General features: G+C 49.0%; 1 protein-coding gene across 1 annotated transcript; it reads right to left on the bottom strand.

Annotated features, from left to right (window-relative positions):
- Nucleotides 1-11,047: 11,047 nt before the first annotated feature.
- Nucleotides 11,048-12,686, bottom strand: LOC100193288 (UDP-glycosyltransferase 83A1). Its single transcript, NM_001138430.2, has 2 exons — nt 12,151-12,686; nt 11,048-12,031 (listed from the first exon to the last, which is right to left on the bottom strand). Exons 1-2 carry the CDS (start codon nt 12,668-12,670, stop codon nt 11,079-11,081), a joined length of 1,473 nt encoding a protein of 490 aa, NP_001131902.2. The 5' UTR covers nt 12,671-12,686; the 3' UTR covers nt 11,048-11,078.
- Nucleotides 12,687-15,716: the final 3,030 nt, after the last annotated feature.

The following is a 15,716-nucleotide window of genomic DNA, read 5'->3' as shown; positions in this document are numbered from 1 at the left end:
GGCACCAACTTGCTTCCCTGCTTGGCATGCGCTACAAATCCTGTCTTTCTCAAAATGAACATTTGTTAATCCTAAAATGTGCTCTCCCTTTAGAAGCTTATGAAGATTCTTCATTCCAACATGGGCTAGTCGGCGGTGCCAGAGCCAACCCATGTTAGTCTTAGCAATTAAGCATGTGTCGAGTTCAGCTCTATCAAAATCTACTAAGTATAGCTGACCCTCTAACACACCCTTAAATGCTATTGAATCATCACTTCTTCTAAAGACAGTGACACCTACATCAGTAAAGAGACAGTTGTAGCCCATTTTGCATAATTGAGATACAGAAAGCAAATTGTAATCTAAAGAATCTACAAGAAAAACATTGGAAATGGAATGGTCAGGTGATATAGCAATTTTACCCAATCCTTTGACCAAACCTTGATTTCCATCCCCGAATGTGATAGCTCGTTGGGGATCTTGGTTTTTCTCATAGGAGGAGAACATCTTCTTCTCCCCTATCATGTGGTTTGTGCACCCACTGTCGATGATCCAACTTGAGCCCCCGGATGCATAAACCTACAAAACATGTTTAGTTCTTGACTTTAGGTACCCAAATGGTTTGGGTCCTTTGGCATTAGATACAAGAACTTTGGGTACCCAAACACAAGTCTTTGACCCCTTGTGCTTGCCCCCAACATATTTGGCAACTACCTTGCCGGATTTGTTAGTTAAAACATAAGATGCATCAAAGGTTTTAAATGAAAAGTTATGTTCATTTGATGCACTAGGAGTTTTCTTATTAGGCAACTTAGCACGGGTTGGTTGCCTAGAGATAGATGTCTCACCCTTATACATGAAAGCATGGTTAGGGCCAGAGTGAGACTTACTAGAATGAATTCTCCTAATTTTGCTCTCGGGATAACCGGCAGGGTATAAAATGTAACTCTCGTTATCCTGAGGCATGGGAGCCTTGCCCTTAACAAAGTTGGACAATTTCTTAGGAGGGGCATTAAGTTTGACATTGCCTCCCTGTTGGAAGCCAATGCCATCCTTAATGCCAGGGCGTCTCCCACTATAGAGCATACTTCTAGCAAATTTAAATTTTTCATTTTCTAAGTTATGCTCGACAATTTTAGCATCTAATTTTGCTATATGATCATTTTGTTGTTTAATTAAAGCCATGTGATCATGTATAGCATTAATATCAACATCTCTACATCTAGTGCAAATAGTAGTGTGTTCAACGGTAGATGTAGAGGGTTTGCAAGATTTCAATTCTACAACCTTAGCATGCAATATATCATTTTTAGTTCTAAGGTCGGAAATTGTAACATTGCAAACATCTAGTTCTTTAGCCTTAGCAAGCAATTTTTCATTTTCAATCCTAAGACTAGCAAGAGACATGTTTAATTCTTCAATCTTAGCAAGCAAATCATCATTATCATTTCTAAGATTGGGAATTGAAACATTACAAGCAATAGAATCAACCTTGGCTAATAAATTAGCATTCTCATTTCTAAGGTTGTCTATAGTCTCATGGCATGTGCTTAGCTCACTAGATAGTTTTTCACACTTTTCTACTTCTAGAGCGTAAGCATTTTTAACCTTAACATGCTTTTTGTTTTCCTTGATTAGGAAGTCCTCTTGGGAGTCCAAGAGGTCATCCTTCTCATGGATGGCACTAATTAATTCATTTAATTTCTCTTTTTGTTGCATGTTTAAGTTGGCAAAAAGAGTACATAAATTATCTTCCTCATCACTAGCATTATCATCGCTAGAAGACTCATATCTAGTGGAGGATTTAGATTTAACCTTCTTCTTTTTGTCGTCCTTTGCCATGAGGCACTTGTGGCCGACGTTGGGGAAGAGAAGTCCTTTGGTGACGGCGATGTTGGCGGCATCCTCGTCGTCGGAGGAGTTGCTAGAGCTTTCGTCGGAGTCCCATTCCCAACAAACATGGGCATCGCCGCCCTTCTTCTTGTAGTACATCTTCTTCTCCTTCCTTCTCCCCTTCTTGTCGTCGCCCCTGTCACTGTCACTAGATATAGGACATTTTGCAATAAAATGACCGGGCTTACCACATTTATAACACACTTTCTTGGAGCGAGGTTTGTAGTCCTTCCCCCTCCTTTGTTTGAGGATTTGGCGGAAGCTCTTGATGACGAGCGCCATTTCCTCATTGTCGAGCTTGGAGGCGTTGATTGGTTGTCTACTTGGTGTAGACTCCTCCTTCTTCTCCTCCGTCGCCTTAAATGCGACTGGTTGTGCCTCGGTCGTGGAGGGGCCGTCAAGCTCGTTGATCTTTCGTGAGCCCTTGATCATAAATTCAAAGCTCACAAAATTCCCGATTACTTCCTCGGGAGTCATTAGTGTATATCTTGGATTGCCACGAATTAATTGTACTTGAGTAGGGTTAAGGAAAATAAGTGATCTCAAAATAACCTTAACCACCTCGTGGTCATCCCATTTCTTGCTCCCGAGGTTGCGCACTTGATTCACCAAGGTCTTGAGCTGGTTGTACATATCTTGTGGCTCCTCCCCTTGGCGAAGACTGAAGCGACCGAGCTCCCCCTCGATCGTTTCCCGCTTGGTGATTTTGGTGAGTTCATCACCCTCGTGCGCGGTCTTGAGCACGTCCCAAACTTCCTTGGCGCTTTTTAGTCCTTGCACCTTGTTGTACTCCTCCCTACTTAGAGAGGCGAGGAGTATGGTTGTGGCTTGGGAGTTGAAGTGCTCGATTTGGGCCACCTCGTCCTCATCATAATCTTCATCCCCTACAGATGGTACCTGTGCTCCAAACTCAACAACATTCCATATACTTTTGTGGAGTGAGGTTAGATGAAATTTCATTAAATCACTCCACCTAGCATAATCTTCACCGTCAAAGGTTGGCGGTTTGCCTAATGGAACGGAAAGTAATGGAGTATGTCTAGAAGTGCGAGGGTAATGTAAGGGGATCTTACTAAACTTATTGCGCTCATGGCGCTTAGAAGTTATGGAGGGCGCGTTGGAGCCAGAGGTGGAAGGTGATGAAGTGTCGGTCTCGTAGTAGACCACCTTCCTCATCTTCTTTTTCTTATCCCCACTTCGATGCGACTTGTGGGAAGAGGCTTTCTTCTCCTTCCCCTTTCCCTTTTTGCGGGACTCTTCCGATGAAGCCTTCCCGTGGCTTGTAGTGGGCTTTTCGCCGGTTTCCATCTTCTTGGCGTGTTCTTCCGACATCACTTCGAGCGGTTAGGCTCTAATGAAGCACCGGGCTCTGATACCAATTGAAAGTCGCCTAGAGGGGGGTGAATAGGGTGAAACTGAAATTCTCAAAGTTAATCACAACTACAAGACGGGTTAGCGTTAGAAATATAATCGAGTCCGCGAGAGAGGGTGCAAAACAAATCGCAAGCAAATAAGGAGTGAGACACGTGGATTTGTTTTACCGAGGTTCGGTTCTCGCAAACCTACTCCCCGTTGAGGTGGTCACAAAGACCGGGTCTCTTTCAACCCTTTCCCTCTCTCAAACGGTCCCTCGGACCGAGTGAGCTTTTCTTCTCAATCACTTGGAACACAAAGTTCCCACAAGGACCACCACAAGATTGGTGTCTCTTGCCTCAATTACAAATGAGTTTGATCGCAATGAAGAATCAAAGAAAGAAGAAAGCAATCCAAGCGCAAGAGCTCGAAAGAACACAAGCAAATCTCTCTCACTAATCACTAAGGCGTTGTGTGGAATTTGGAGAGGATTTGATCACTTGGGTGTGTCTAGAATTGAATGCTAGAGCTCTTGTAAGTGGTTGAAGTAGGAAAACTTGGATGCAATGAATGGTGGGTGGTTGGGGGTATTTATAGCCCCAACCACCAAACTAGCCGTTTGGTGGGGCTGTCTGTCGCATGGTGCACCGGACAGTCCGGTGCACACCGGACATGTCCGGTGCGCCAGCCACGTCACCAAGGCCGTTGGGTTCCGACCGTTGGAGCTCTAACTTCTGGGCCCGTCTGGATGTCCGGTGGCGCACCGGACAAGTACTGTAGAGTGTCCGGTGCGCCAGTATGGGCGTGCCTGACTTCTGCGCGCGCTGGCGCGTATTTAATGCGCTGCAGGTAGCCGTTGACGCCGAAATATCCGTTGCTTCGATGTCACACCGGACAGTCCGGTGTACACCGGACATGTCCGGTGAATTATAGCGGACTAGCCGTTGCGAATTCCTGAAGCTGGCGAGTTCCTGAGGCGCCGTTCCTTGGAGCACCGGACACTGTCCGTTGTACACCGGACAGTCCGGTGAATTATAGCGAAGCGCCTCTGGATTTTCCCGAAGGTGAAGAGTTCAGCGTGAAGTCCCCTGGTGCACCGGACACAGTCCGGTGGTGCACCGGACACTGTCCGGTGCGCCAAACCAGGGCACACTTCGGTTATCCCTTTGCTCCTTTTTGTTGAACCCATTTCTTGGTCTTTTTATTGGCTAAGTGTGAACCTTTAGCACCTGTATAACTTATGCACTAGAGCAAACTAGTTAGTCCAATTTATTTGTGTTGGGCAATTCAACCACCAAAATCATTTAAGAAATAGGTGTGAGCCTAATTCCCTTTCACCAACCGACAAAGAACACGACAAGGCACAGCTGCAGAGCAACGACAGGACCAAGACTGTTCCCCTAGACCAGGCCACGCCCAAGCAGACAGTCACCATCAGTGAAGACCTCACTTCGCATGAAGAGGAGAAACTCCTCTGCTGCTTGTCCAAGAACAAAGACGTCTTCGCCTGGTCAGCCCTCGACCTGGTCGGGGTCAGCCGATCCATAATTGAGCACAGCTTGGGAATCGACCCTTCGGTGAGACCGAAAAAACAGCGGCTCCGCAAAATGTCCGACGAGAAGACAGAAGCCGCCAAGGCCGAGGTACATCGCCTCCTGGAAGCCAAATTTATCGAGCCAGTGGCTTACCCCACGTGGCTCTCCAACGTTGTGATGGTGCAGAAAAAGAGCGGCAAGTGGAGAATGTGCATCGACTTCACCAGTCTCAACAAGGCCTGCCCAAAGGACAACTTCCCGCTGCCTCGGATCGACAAAATAGTCGATAGCGCAGCCGGATGCGAAGTCATGTCAATCCTCAACTGCTTCTCCGGTTACCATCAAATATATATGAAGGAGGAAGACAAGGCTAGCACCAGCTTTATAACACCCTTCGGCACATATTGCTTCATCAGAATGCCGGAGGGACTCAAGAACGTCGGGTCCACCTTCTCCCGGCTTACCAAAACAGTGCTCGAGGGGCAAGTCGGCAGAAATATATTCACATATGTGGACGACATCGTTGTCGCCAACAGGAGCAAGGAGGACCATCTTGCTGACCATGCTGAGACATTCACGAACATGCGGGACGCACGACTTCGCCTGAACCCCGAAAAGTGCGTCTTCGGCGTTCGCCAGGGGAAAATATTGGGCTACCTGGTATCACGCCGCGGCATCAAGGCCAACTCAACCAAAATTCAGGCCATCATCAACATGACACCTCCGCAGTCTGCCAGAGACGTCCAGCGCCTGACGGGTAGGTTGGCCGCCCTTAACAGATTCATCTCCAAATCCGCTGAGCGAAGTCTCCCCTTCCTCAAAACTCTCCGCGGCGCAAAAGACTTCGCTTGGGGACCAGAGCAGGCAGTGGCCTTCGCCTCATTAAAACAGTACCTGTCAGAGTTGGCAGTCCTTACAAGCCTCGACTCTTCGCTACCCCTGTTGCTCTATGTTGCGGCTTCGCCGCATGCGGTCAGCGCGACACTGGTGCAGGAGCAGCCAGTTGAGGGCGTGATCAGGCAGTGCCCAGTTTATTACGTCTCCGAAGTGCTAACACCATCCAAATGTAACATGACGGAACTGGAGAAGATTGCCTATGCAGTTGTTATGTCTTCGCGCAAATTGCGCCATTATTTTGAAGCATTCAAGGTCCGGGTCACCTCAGATAGGGGACTAGGTGAATTGTTCAGAAACCCGGAGGCATCGGTCAGGATTGCCAAGTGGGCGGCCGAACTCTCTGGCTACCACATCAATTTCGAGCCCAGGACAGCCATCAAGTCACAAGTTCTGGCAGACTTCGTCGTCGACTGGACTGGGCCAATAACACAGCCGGACCCGTCCGCAGAGAAGGTTTGGACGATCCACTGCGACGGCGCATGGTGCCATGCGGGGGCAGGCGTCGCGGCAGTCATCACCTCACCCGCCGGGGTCAAGCACCGATACGCGGCACGCCTCAGCTTCGCTCTGGAATCTGATAGATGCACAAACAACATAGCAGAATATGAAGCAGTCATCCTCGGCCTCCGCAAGCTGAGGGCCCTTGGTGTCACCACCTGCATTATCAGAACAGACTCCAAGGTAGTTGCCGGCCAAGTCGAGAAAGACTATGCAGCAAAGGACCCCGCACTCATGCAATACCTCGCGGCCATCCGAAGTCTCGAGAGACAATTCAAGGGATTCACCTTGCAGCATGTGGACCGGGCCAAGAATGAAGAAGCCGACGCATTGGCCAAGGCTGCCGCCAGAGGCGAGTCCCTGCCCTCCGACGTGTTCTACCATGTTATCGGCACGCCAGCCGTCGGGAGCCCCGAAGGGCTCCAAATAACCAATAACAGTGAGGGCCACCGCATAGTCAACCTTATTATGACCGAAGACTGGCGGGCACCAATAACCCTGTTCCTACAGGGGTACTACCACCCAACCGACATCAACAAGGCCAAGCGCCTCAAACATCGAAGCCGAGACTTCGCACTGATTGAGGGCCAACTCTACAAGAAGGGGGTCAGTCAGCAAATGCTTAAATGTGTCACCGAGACCGAAGGCGTCCAAATCCTGCGTGAAGTCCACAGTGGTACTTGCGGCTCCCACGCAGGGCCAAGGGCTCTAGCCGCAAAGGTGATATGCTAAGGTTTCTACTGGCCCGCAATGATCTGCGTCGCAAATCGGGTCACAAGGTCCTGCGAAGCCTGCCAGAAGTTTTCTCTACGATCAGGCAGCCCCTCGCAATTCACAAAACCGATCGCCCACACATGGCCTCTCCAGCGCTGGGGGCTGGACATCGTCGGGCCCCTGCCCACAGCTCAGGGGAACCTCAAGTTCACCTTCGTTGCTGTCGAGTACTTTACCAAATGGATCGAGGCGAGGGCTATTTCCACAATAACATCAAAGACTGCACAGAAATTCTTTTGGCAAAACATTGTTTGCCGCTTCGGAGTACCGTCCGAACTAACAGTTGACAACGGCAAGCAGTTTGACAGCCAAGACTTCAAGGATTTTTGCTTCTCCATTGGCACCAAGCTTGCCTTCGCCTCAGTATATCACCCGCGGTCCAACGGAGTTGTGGAACGCGCCAATGGAAAAAATTTTCACAGCTGTCAAAAAGATGCCCCTCGACGAAAAAAGGGCAGGTGGGGCGATTTGTTACCTGAGGCTGTCTGGGCGCTAAACACGACTGAGTGCAGGGCGACTGGGTTCACCCCTTTCCGCCTTCTATATGGATCAGAGGCCATGACCCCACAACAAATAAAACATGGGTCCCCGCGAACAGTTTCGTCAGCTGTCCCCGACGTGGACGAACCCACTTCGAAGGATCTCATCGATGGAGACCGAGTCTTCGCTCTACAGGCTCTAAATAAATACCAAGCCCAGACAAAAGCATGGCGCGACCACGCAGTCATCCCGAGGGAATTCAGCGAAGGGGACCTCGTACTCGTCCGAACAGCTCGGACAGAGTCCAGGGGCAAGTTGGAGCCCAAGTGGGAGGGCCCTTTCATTATCAAGACCAAGGCCTCCCCCAACGCATACAGGCTCGCAACGCCAAACGGCGAAGACTTGGAGCACTCCTGGAACATCGATAATCTCCGCAAATTTTTTGTTTGACTCATCAGGGCCAGTTCGCCCTTGTAATTCGCAAAAACAATTTTATTCTGGCCCGCACTCTATTCCTCCCGGGGGGGTGAGGTTTTTAACGAGGCGGAGTCATGTAATATACAAGTGAAAAATCCCCCGCAAAAATCTACGTCGAAAAAAGACCGCGCTGACGGTCTTCGACATTCGACCAATACAAAGTCACCGCGAGGCCCAGCGCTAGCTACCCTCGCGTGCGACAACTCCGCGCAAAAGTCGCCCAAGGGTGCAGCCGGACTAGCACAACAAGTGCGAAAAATCGAAGTCTTTCGCGAAGACTATCCGTGCAAAAGTCGCCTAAGGGTGCAGCCGGACTAGCACAACAAGTGCGAAAAATCGAAGTCTTTCGCGAAGACTATCCATGCAAAAGTCGCCTAAGGGTGCAGCCGGACTATCACAACAAGTGCGAAAAATCGAAGTCTTTCGTGAAGACTATCCGTGCTCGGGGACCTCCTCCGTCCCCGGGACACGAGCGACTCCACCGCCAAAGTAACCAAGCTGCTGCATATCTTGCACGCGGACCGAGGACATCTGCGACACACCGAAATCCACTGTATCGCCGGCGCGCAACTCCTCCGCCGCCACAGTGCTCAACGTCTCCTCAGACGACGCGTCGGCCGGCGGCGTAGCGGCAACAGAAGAAGAAGAGGTCGGCATCGCTACGTATCGTCGGCGGCGTCGGGCGGTCTGCTTCACACGGGCCAGATCTCCGGCGAACAAGAGCAAGGAGGGCAGACGAGCAGCAAGAGGTTTGAAAAGGCGGTTAGGGTTTTCGCGGAGCGCGGAAAGATAAAGTTCAAAACGCACCGCCCCCCGTCCCCTTTTATACACATGGCGCGGTGCTTCGGGAAACCCGCAGTCCAACAGTACGGTGTCAATCAACGGTCATGTCAAAACCCCCCGCAGAACCACTTCGAGCGAGGGCAGCGTCTCCGCCATCTAGCGACGTCTTCGGCACCAGGTGACTTAGTCGAATTGGTCCCTCGGAAGGCAAATGTTGGGGCGAAGGCGAAGACGCCACCCTTCGCTCGATGCCTTCGCCGTAATCGCTGGACCAACGGAGACAAGACAACGGGCAGGCTCACCCTTCGTCCCATACGTCACCGAACGAAGACCTGTGACGAGGTCGTCTCATCTTGCGACCTCGTCTAGCATGGAGGCCCACGTGTGTTCCGGCCCATTGTAACAGGCCCTGCGTGGCCGCTGCGCATTACGGGCCTAATTTGTAAAGGCATCCCTGTAATTACGGTCTGTAACCCCGCTTTATGGGAATATTCCGGGGATAACCTAGGTGTCTGAGGGCACATGCGTCCTTAACACAGGATGCTGGGTGCTCAGATACCTATAAATACCCCCGCACAGTGCCCTTGAGAGGCTAGATTGACAGAGCTTTTGCCATCTCGTGCGAGAACCCTTTTTACGTCAATACTCACCCCAGTTGGATCCCCTTGCACCGGATAGCAAGTTCCAACAATTCTATCAAGCTGCTAATTAAATGTGGATAGTAAATGAAGTTGGATAGCAACTAACTAAATTTAGAAACTCTACTTAGAGAACCACTAGAGAAACATTTTTTGTTTACTTCCTAAATTTAAGTTTTAGAGAGTTGTTTAGAGAATTATTAGAGTTGCTCTAAAGACATATGTGAGGAGTTACTAAATGATAGTAGGAGGTAAAAAATATGTGTTCTCAAGTATTTCTCTATTTTTAGCTGCCAAATATTTTAAAATATGCTAGATAGAAACTCCTCTCGCTCTCACGTTCTAGAAAGTTTTATGTTCTTCTCATCAAACATGATAGTATCATTTATGATATGTCCTTACAATGGTTCTAAAATCTGTGTACAAAACAGAGACAAAGTACTATGATTCATCGATTTTAAATATGACCTAAATCTCAAACTGTAGAAATAAAAAAAATAGAAAATGCAACAAAATTATTCTTCACATAGTAAGCCGAAGTTTATTAATAAAAAATAAAAGAGAATAAATCAGAACACATAGAGCACTAATTTTGCACGAAAAAGTGCTTTGATGAATCCTTCTCGGGTTGCCAAATGTGGGGAACAAGAAAAGATGTATTAATAAAAATAAAAAGAGGATAAAATAGAACGCATAGAACACTAATTTTGCATGAAAAAGTGCTTTGATGAATCCCTCTCGGGTTGCCAAATGTGAGGATAAGAAAAGATAAAATAAAAACTTATTAAATTTAGCAACATCATTTAGGGTACCATTAGGAACGTGTTTTTTAATAACTTCTTAAACTAAGATTTAGGAACCTTTACATAACAATTGGAGATGCTCTTACCCTCTTCTTAGAACAAATATAATACTTCAGCTAAAAAAATAGGGAGCATGCGTACGTTGTCGAAACATTTCCAAATATCTCCTTCATCGGAAGGTAGAAATCAATTTCGTACCAGGAGATCTAAAGTATTTATAAACCACCTCAGCTTTTTCTATAGTTCCATTTTCTCTCCTCTTCGCATGATTGGATTGATTTTACCAAGCGTGTAAAGATTGTGATAAGAAGTTGCTGGAGGGAGCTTTTTTCTCTCCATTTTTCGATCTTGCCAAAACAATCGAGGTTGGGACGGAGTGGGTTCTGAAAACCGTCGAGTTTTTTTAAATTTCACTCTCTAAACTACCATTTCGAGAGCTATTTGCATAAAAACTATTTTTCATATCTTTTGATTTTTAACAACCTTTTTGAATTTTGTTTGCACTCTAAAGAGTTATTCATGTTTTCTATATTTGGATAGTGAGAAGCTCGAAATAGAAGATGACTATATTTAGATAGCCATTTAAATAAGTTATTGGATGGTGCTTTTTTTAAAAAAACACTATATATATATATATATATATATATATATATATATATTATAAAGAATATAGTGAGCCTCTTAGAGTTGCTCTTAGCTTCAACAGCTATCTCATCCCATTCTTTAGAGGATTTTGCACGATAAATTACACTGTTTATAGAGAAAAGTTTAAAATATGTAATACGATAGTATAGTTATTGAAGACAACCTAATATAATAGTCAAAACTAACCAACATTTAGAAATAAAGAAACTACCGTAAACACATACTCCCTTCGTTTCAAAATAATAATCGTTTTAGTTTTAAATTTTTATTTTTATATTTATATAAATAACAACGAATCTATATACATATATAAAACACATACATTAATTATTCTGTGAATCTATTGATTCACGCCTTTTCATTGCCTGAACAAACATGTCGAAGTTGCGGTGCGACGAGCCCCCACGGGTGACGCTCCCACGCGCAGCCCTTTTCATGTCCTCCACCCTCTCCCTCATGCCGGCGTCACCCATCAACTCCTCCACCCTACTGGCGATGTGCTCCTTGGTGACGACGCCCGACTCATCGGCCTCGGCCGGGAGCCCGACCTTCCAGACGTCGCAGATGTACGCCTGGTTGACGAACTGGTCGGTGAAGTAGGGCCAGGCGAGGAAGGGCACCCCGTTGCGGACGCCCTCCATGGTCGAGTTCCAGCCGCAGTGCGAGACGAAGCACGCGACCGCAGGGTGCGCCAACACCCGCTGCTGCGGCGACCACGCCACCACCATGCCGCGGCCAGTCGCGCTGACGCGGTCGAGGAAGCCGTCGGGGTAGCCGTGGATGCCGCCGCCGCCGAGGACGATGTCAGGGCGCACGACCCACAGGAACGGCCGACCAGAGAGCTCCAGCCCCAGTGCCAGCTCCCGGAACTGGCGCGCGTCGAACATGGTGTGGCTGCCGAAGGCCACGTACACGACGGACCTCGCCGCCTGCGCGTTGAGCCAGGCCATGCACGCGCCGTCCTCGGGCCGCCAGAAATGCCCCACCACCGCTGCCGCCTGCTTGCCACCACTGCCACGGCGACGGCGCTCGCCCGTGAGGAGAGGGCCGACTGGGACGATCCGCGGGAACCGCGCGAAGGTCGCCGGCTCGGCGTCGTGGAAAGAGTTGCAGAGGATGAAGTCGCACTCTTCCACCGCGCGGACGCCGGCGCGGAGGTACCGGAACAGCGCCTCCTGCCCGTCGTGGTTGCCTATGCAGTTCCACGCGAGGTGAGACGTCTGCATCACGGGCATGTCCGGGGACAGCTGGAACGTGCCTTGGCTCAGTGCAGACCCTGCGTTATCATTTGCAGATGCATACTATTTATTACTTTATTACTTATTTATATATATAGTTAGCATATATATGTATTTATATAAACTATATATTTTAATATATTTATTATATGCGTACCATCTTGTGGGTCGATGATCTTGTCCTGGATCAGCTTGTCGATGCTGAGAAGGCTCGCCAGCACGGCGGCCGAAGCCGGCCAGATGGCGGCGGACCTGACGCCGGTCCTCCGCGCCACGTCGAGCGCCCACGCCCCGACGTTGTAGTCCGCCACGACGCAGGTGATGGGCCCGCCCTCCGCGCCGCCGTCGCCGTCGCGGCTGCGCCTGATGAGGTCCTCCACCCGAGGCGCCATGTGCTCCGCCGTGAGCAGGGTCAGCCTGACGATGTCGTTCCGGTCCTCCCCGGGCCCCATGCCGTCCGGCACCGCCACCAGCCGGATCCCCCTCCGGCCCAGCAGCGTCGGCGACTCCGACTCCGGCATGGCGGCGGCCACGACGCGGCGGTGGTTGAACTCGGAGTTGGCGAAGGTGACGGTGAAGCCCCGGTCGACCAGCGCGTGGGCGAGCTCCAGGAGGGGTATCACGTGGCCCTGCGCCGGGTAGGGGATGACGAGCGCATGTGGGGACGGAGGCGCCATGGCGATTAGTTCGGTCTTGCGCACGGCCGGTATCTTTTGCTACTTTTACGCACTCACTCACTGAAGCTGATGATGTTAGGCTTTAGCTGAGATGTTAGAACATCTCCAACAATGCCGTTTAAATTGAAATATGATGTTATAAGTAGGAAAAACTACTTTTATAAAATTTGGTTAAAAAAGTTATAGATCACTCTCTCAATTGTCTCAAATATACTATGACTTATAAACTAGATTTGAGACTTTACCGTTGCATCGGAATGATTTGTTGGTACCCTAAGTTTTATAAAATATACTTATTTTTAAATTATAGAACATATTTATAGACCACAAGATGCTCTTACTTATATGAAATGAAAAAGGCGTACGGATTCCCCCTTGTTGCCTCAAACTGGCCAATCGCGTGTCTTGTAGTACGTACAGTACTAGTTTTGGGATGAATTCGACAAGGTATATCGTATATGGCAGCACATTGCTTAGGTAGGTTGCATATGCCAATTGCCAAGCTAGCACTCGTCATCCCCTGGCCGTGGCTGCAGCGGTGCAGCCTGTATGCATCATCAGGCCTGCCGCCTGCACATGTAAATTTGTTTCCGGAGTCAGTGGCATGACTATTGTCACGATATCGTTTTAGTTTTCGGAGTTATCGTTTTTTTATTTTACTTTTAAAGAAAATATAAAAACGAAAATAGTTTTAGTCTTTAAAACCAATTTTCGCCGTAGTTGGCTGTGCAGCCGGGCATGATTTGAATTGGATGCGACGTGGTGCCGGCCGGCCATTATTATATTATATAATTGAATTTGGCGACAGCGGCATATTGGCACCATGTCATGGCATGGCCGCGTGGAACACATGACGATTGGCGATGCATGCTATTCAGCCGCAAGTATCAATACTGGTAGTTGGAGTGGAGTACATGCTTACCATGATGGACACACCTACCAATGTTGCTTATGTTGGTTCTAGTTTCTACGCAGCAGCACTCCAGCAGTCAGCACTCCTTGTTGCTGCCCCCCAATTGCCGCCGCACGAAACTTTATCAAAATTGGATCTTCAACCATTATTTTTAGATATAATCTCCAAGAGCCAACAAAAAAAATGACTCCCAAAAATCCGTTTTTTTATCATCCCATAATTTATTAGGAGTAGATTTTAACATTACGTCTGGATACAAATATTTTAAACTAGGTTTAGATCAGGCTTAGACCCATGTTAATCCGTTTTCGGCCCTGTTTGGATTCGTTAGAGTTAGAGCTAAAGTTTAGTTAGACTAAAGTTTAGTCCGGCTAATGTTTATCCCATTAGCTATTAGTCACGAGGAGTTTAGATACTATGGACTAATAGATTGTTTATGTGTTTGGTCTTGATTAGCTCATATTTGTGGACTAATGGACTAATTGCTAGTCCAAGGGAAAGCTAAAGCTTAGTCCCTCTATTAGTCGGCCTGTTTGGAGACAAATGAACTAAACTTTAGTGGCTAATAATTAGTCCTTGTAATCCAAACATGGCCTTCATCATGGTGGTATTGCCTTTTTTTATTCAATTGGCACGTCTCGTGTATTGCTGATCAATTCCTATGTCGCAACCACACACCCTTTTATCCAGCCACCAGTCATCATATCATTATACAATGGATACTTTGGTTATTCACCCCTTTTAACCTAATACGACCATGTGGGTATTGATTTTTTAACACGATGAATCGACGCTCTTTATTACAAGTTTGGAACATGAAATGGATTCATCCTCTTCTAATGACGATGACGAGTTTCTTTTTGCCGCATCACAAACTTTACATGAATATATCAATAAATCAAAACATGGTGGTTCTATTGTAACGTCCCAAAATTTCAACCCGAGGTTTGGAACCCTAATCCCCTAACCCCCCTATTTATCTCTCCCTAAACTCCACCCCATAGGTCTTCTCATCATATGCATACACTTTGATTGATTAGAAGCACCTCACATAGATTATATTTTTAGCACCTAAGATTATCTAGTTAATTAATTGTTCAAGAGGAAAGGAGATAAAAGAAATAGAAAATGAAAATGAAAATAAGAAAAAAAGAAGAAACCTTTCCTCCCCTGGCTGGGCCAATTTCCGGCCCATACCCGCGGCCTCTCCCTCCCCCCGCGCGCGATCTCCCTCCCCTCTCGGCCCACCTCCGGCCTGCTTCCCCGCGCGCACCAGCCTGCCCCGCGTGCTCTCTCTCTCTCTCTCGCTGCTGCCCGAACCCACCCGCCAGCCGCACTCACCCTCGCTCTGTCGCGCCCGCGCATCGCTGACATGCCGGCCTCGCCAGTCAGCCACCCTATCTCCCTCGCCGCGCACGGCTTCAACGCGATCACCGTCGACCACCGTCCTCTCCTCCTCCCCGCCTGCACTCGCCGCACAGAGAAGTTCGGCACCTCTTCGTCCTCGCTTGTTGTGGTCGCGTCCTTGCACGGCACCACCCCGCCGAGCGGTCCCGTCGCCGCCGCTGTGCACCATTTACGCCGTTGCTGTGCACCTCATCGGCGTCCACCTAACACCGATGCTCCCCTCCCCTCGGGCGCCTATAAAAGGGCCGCCCCGAGCTCCTCCATGCCCTGCACCGTCCTCGGCCACTCTTCTCCCCCTCCCCGAGCTCAACCGCACCAGCTCCGCCGCCCCTCCCTCCGCTCTGGTGAGCTCCTTCTCCTCCTCCCCCTCTCTGGTTGTTCAGCGAGCAATTCACTAGGCTCAGCAGCTTCACCACATCACCGCAGACTCGGAACACCACTCCTCTGCCCCCGATCACCACCCGAACCTCATCGGCGACGACTCCCACCGCAGAGCTCCGCCACCCCACCGTGGTCAGCTCCCTCCCAGTCGCATCTGGCAAAATTGGACCTGCCCTTAAGCTCGCCAGCCTCTTCTCGTGCTATGGCACCTGCGCGTTCCCCAGGAACCGGGTCACCGGCGGAGAATCACCGTTGAACCCGCCGGCGGCCGGGTTTTCCCCACGGGACGGCCGGTTCACCCCCTTCCCCGTCTGCGCTGACGCCGTCTCCCCTCCCGCTCTCCCT

Source organism: Zea mays, chromosome 4, assembly GCF_902167145.1.
Source record: "Zea mays cultivar B73 chromosome 4, Zm-B73-REFERENCE-NAM-5.0, whole genome shotgun sequence".
NCBI lineage: Eukaryota > Viridiplantae > Streptophyta > Magnoliopsida > Poales > Poaceae > Zea > Zea mays.
Note: the sequence above shows the minus strand (reverse complement) of the source record. Positions and strands in the feature narration are given on the sequence as shown.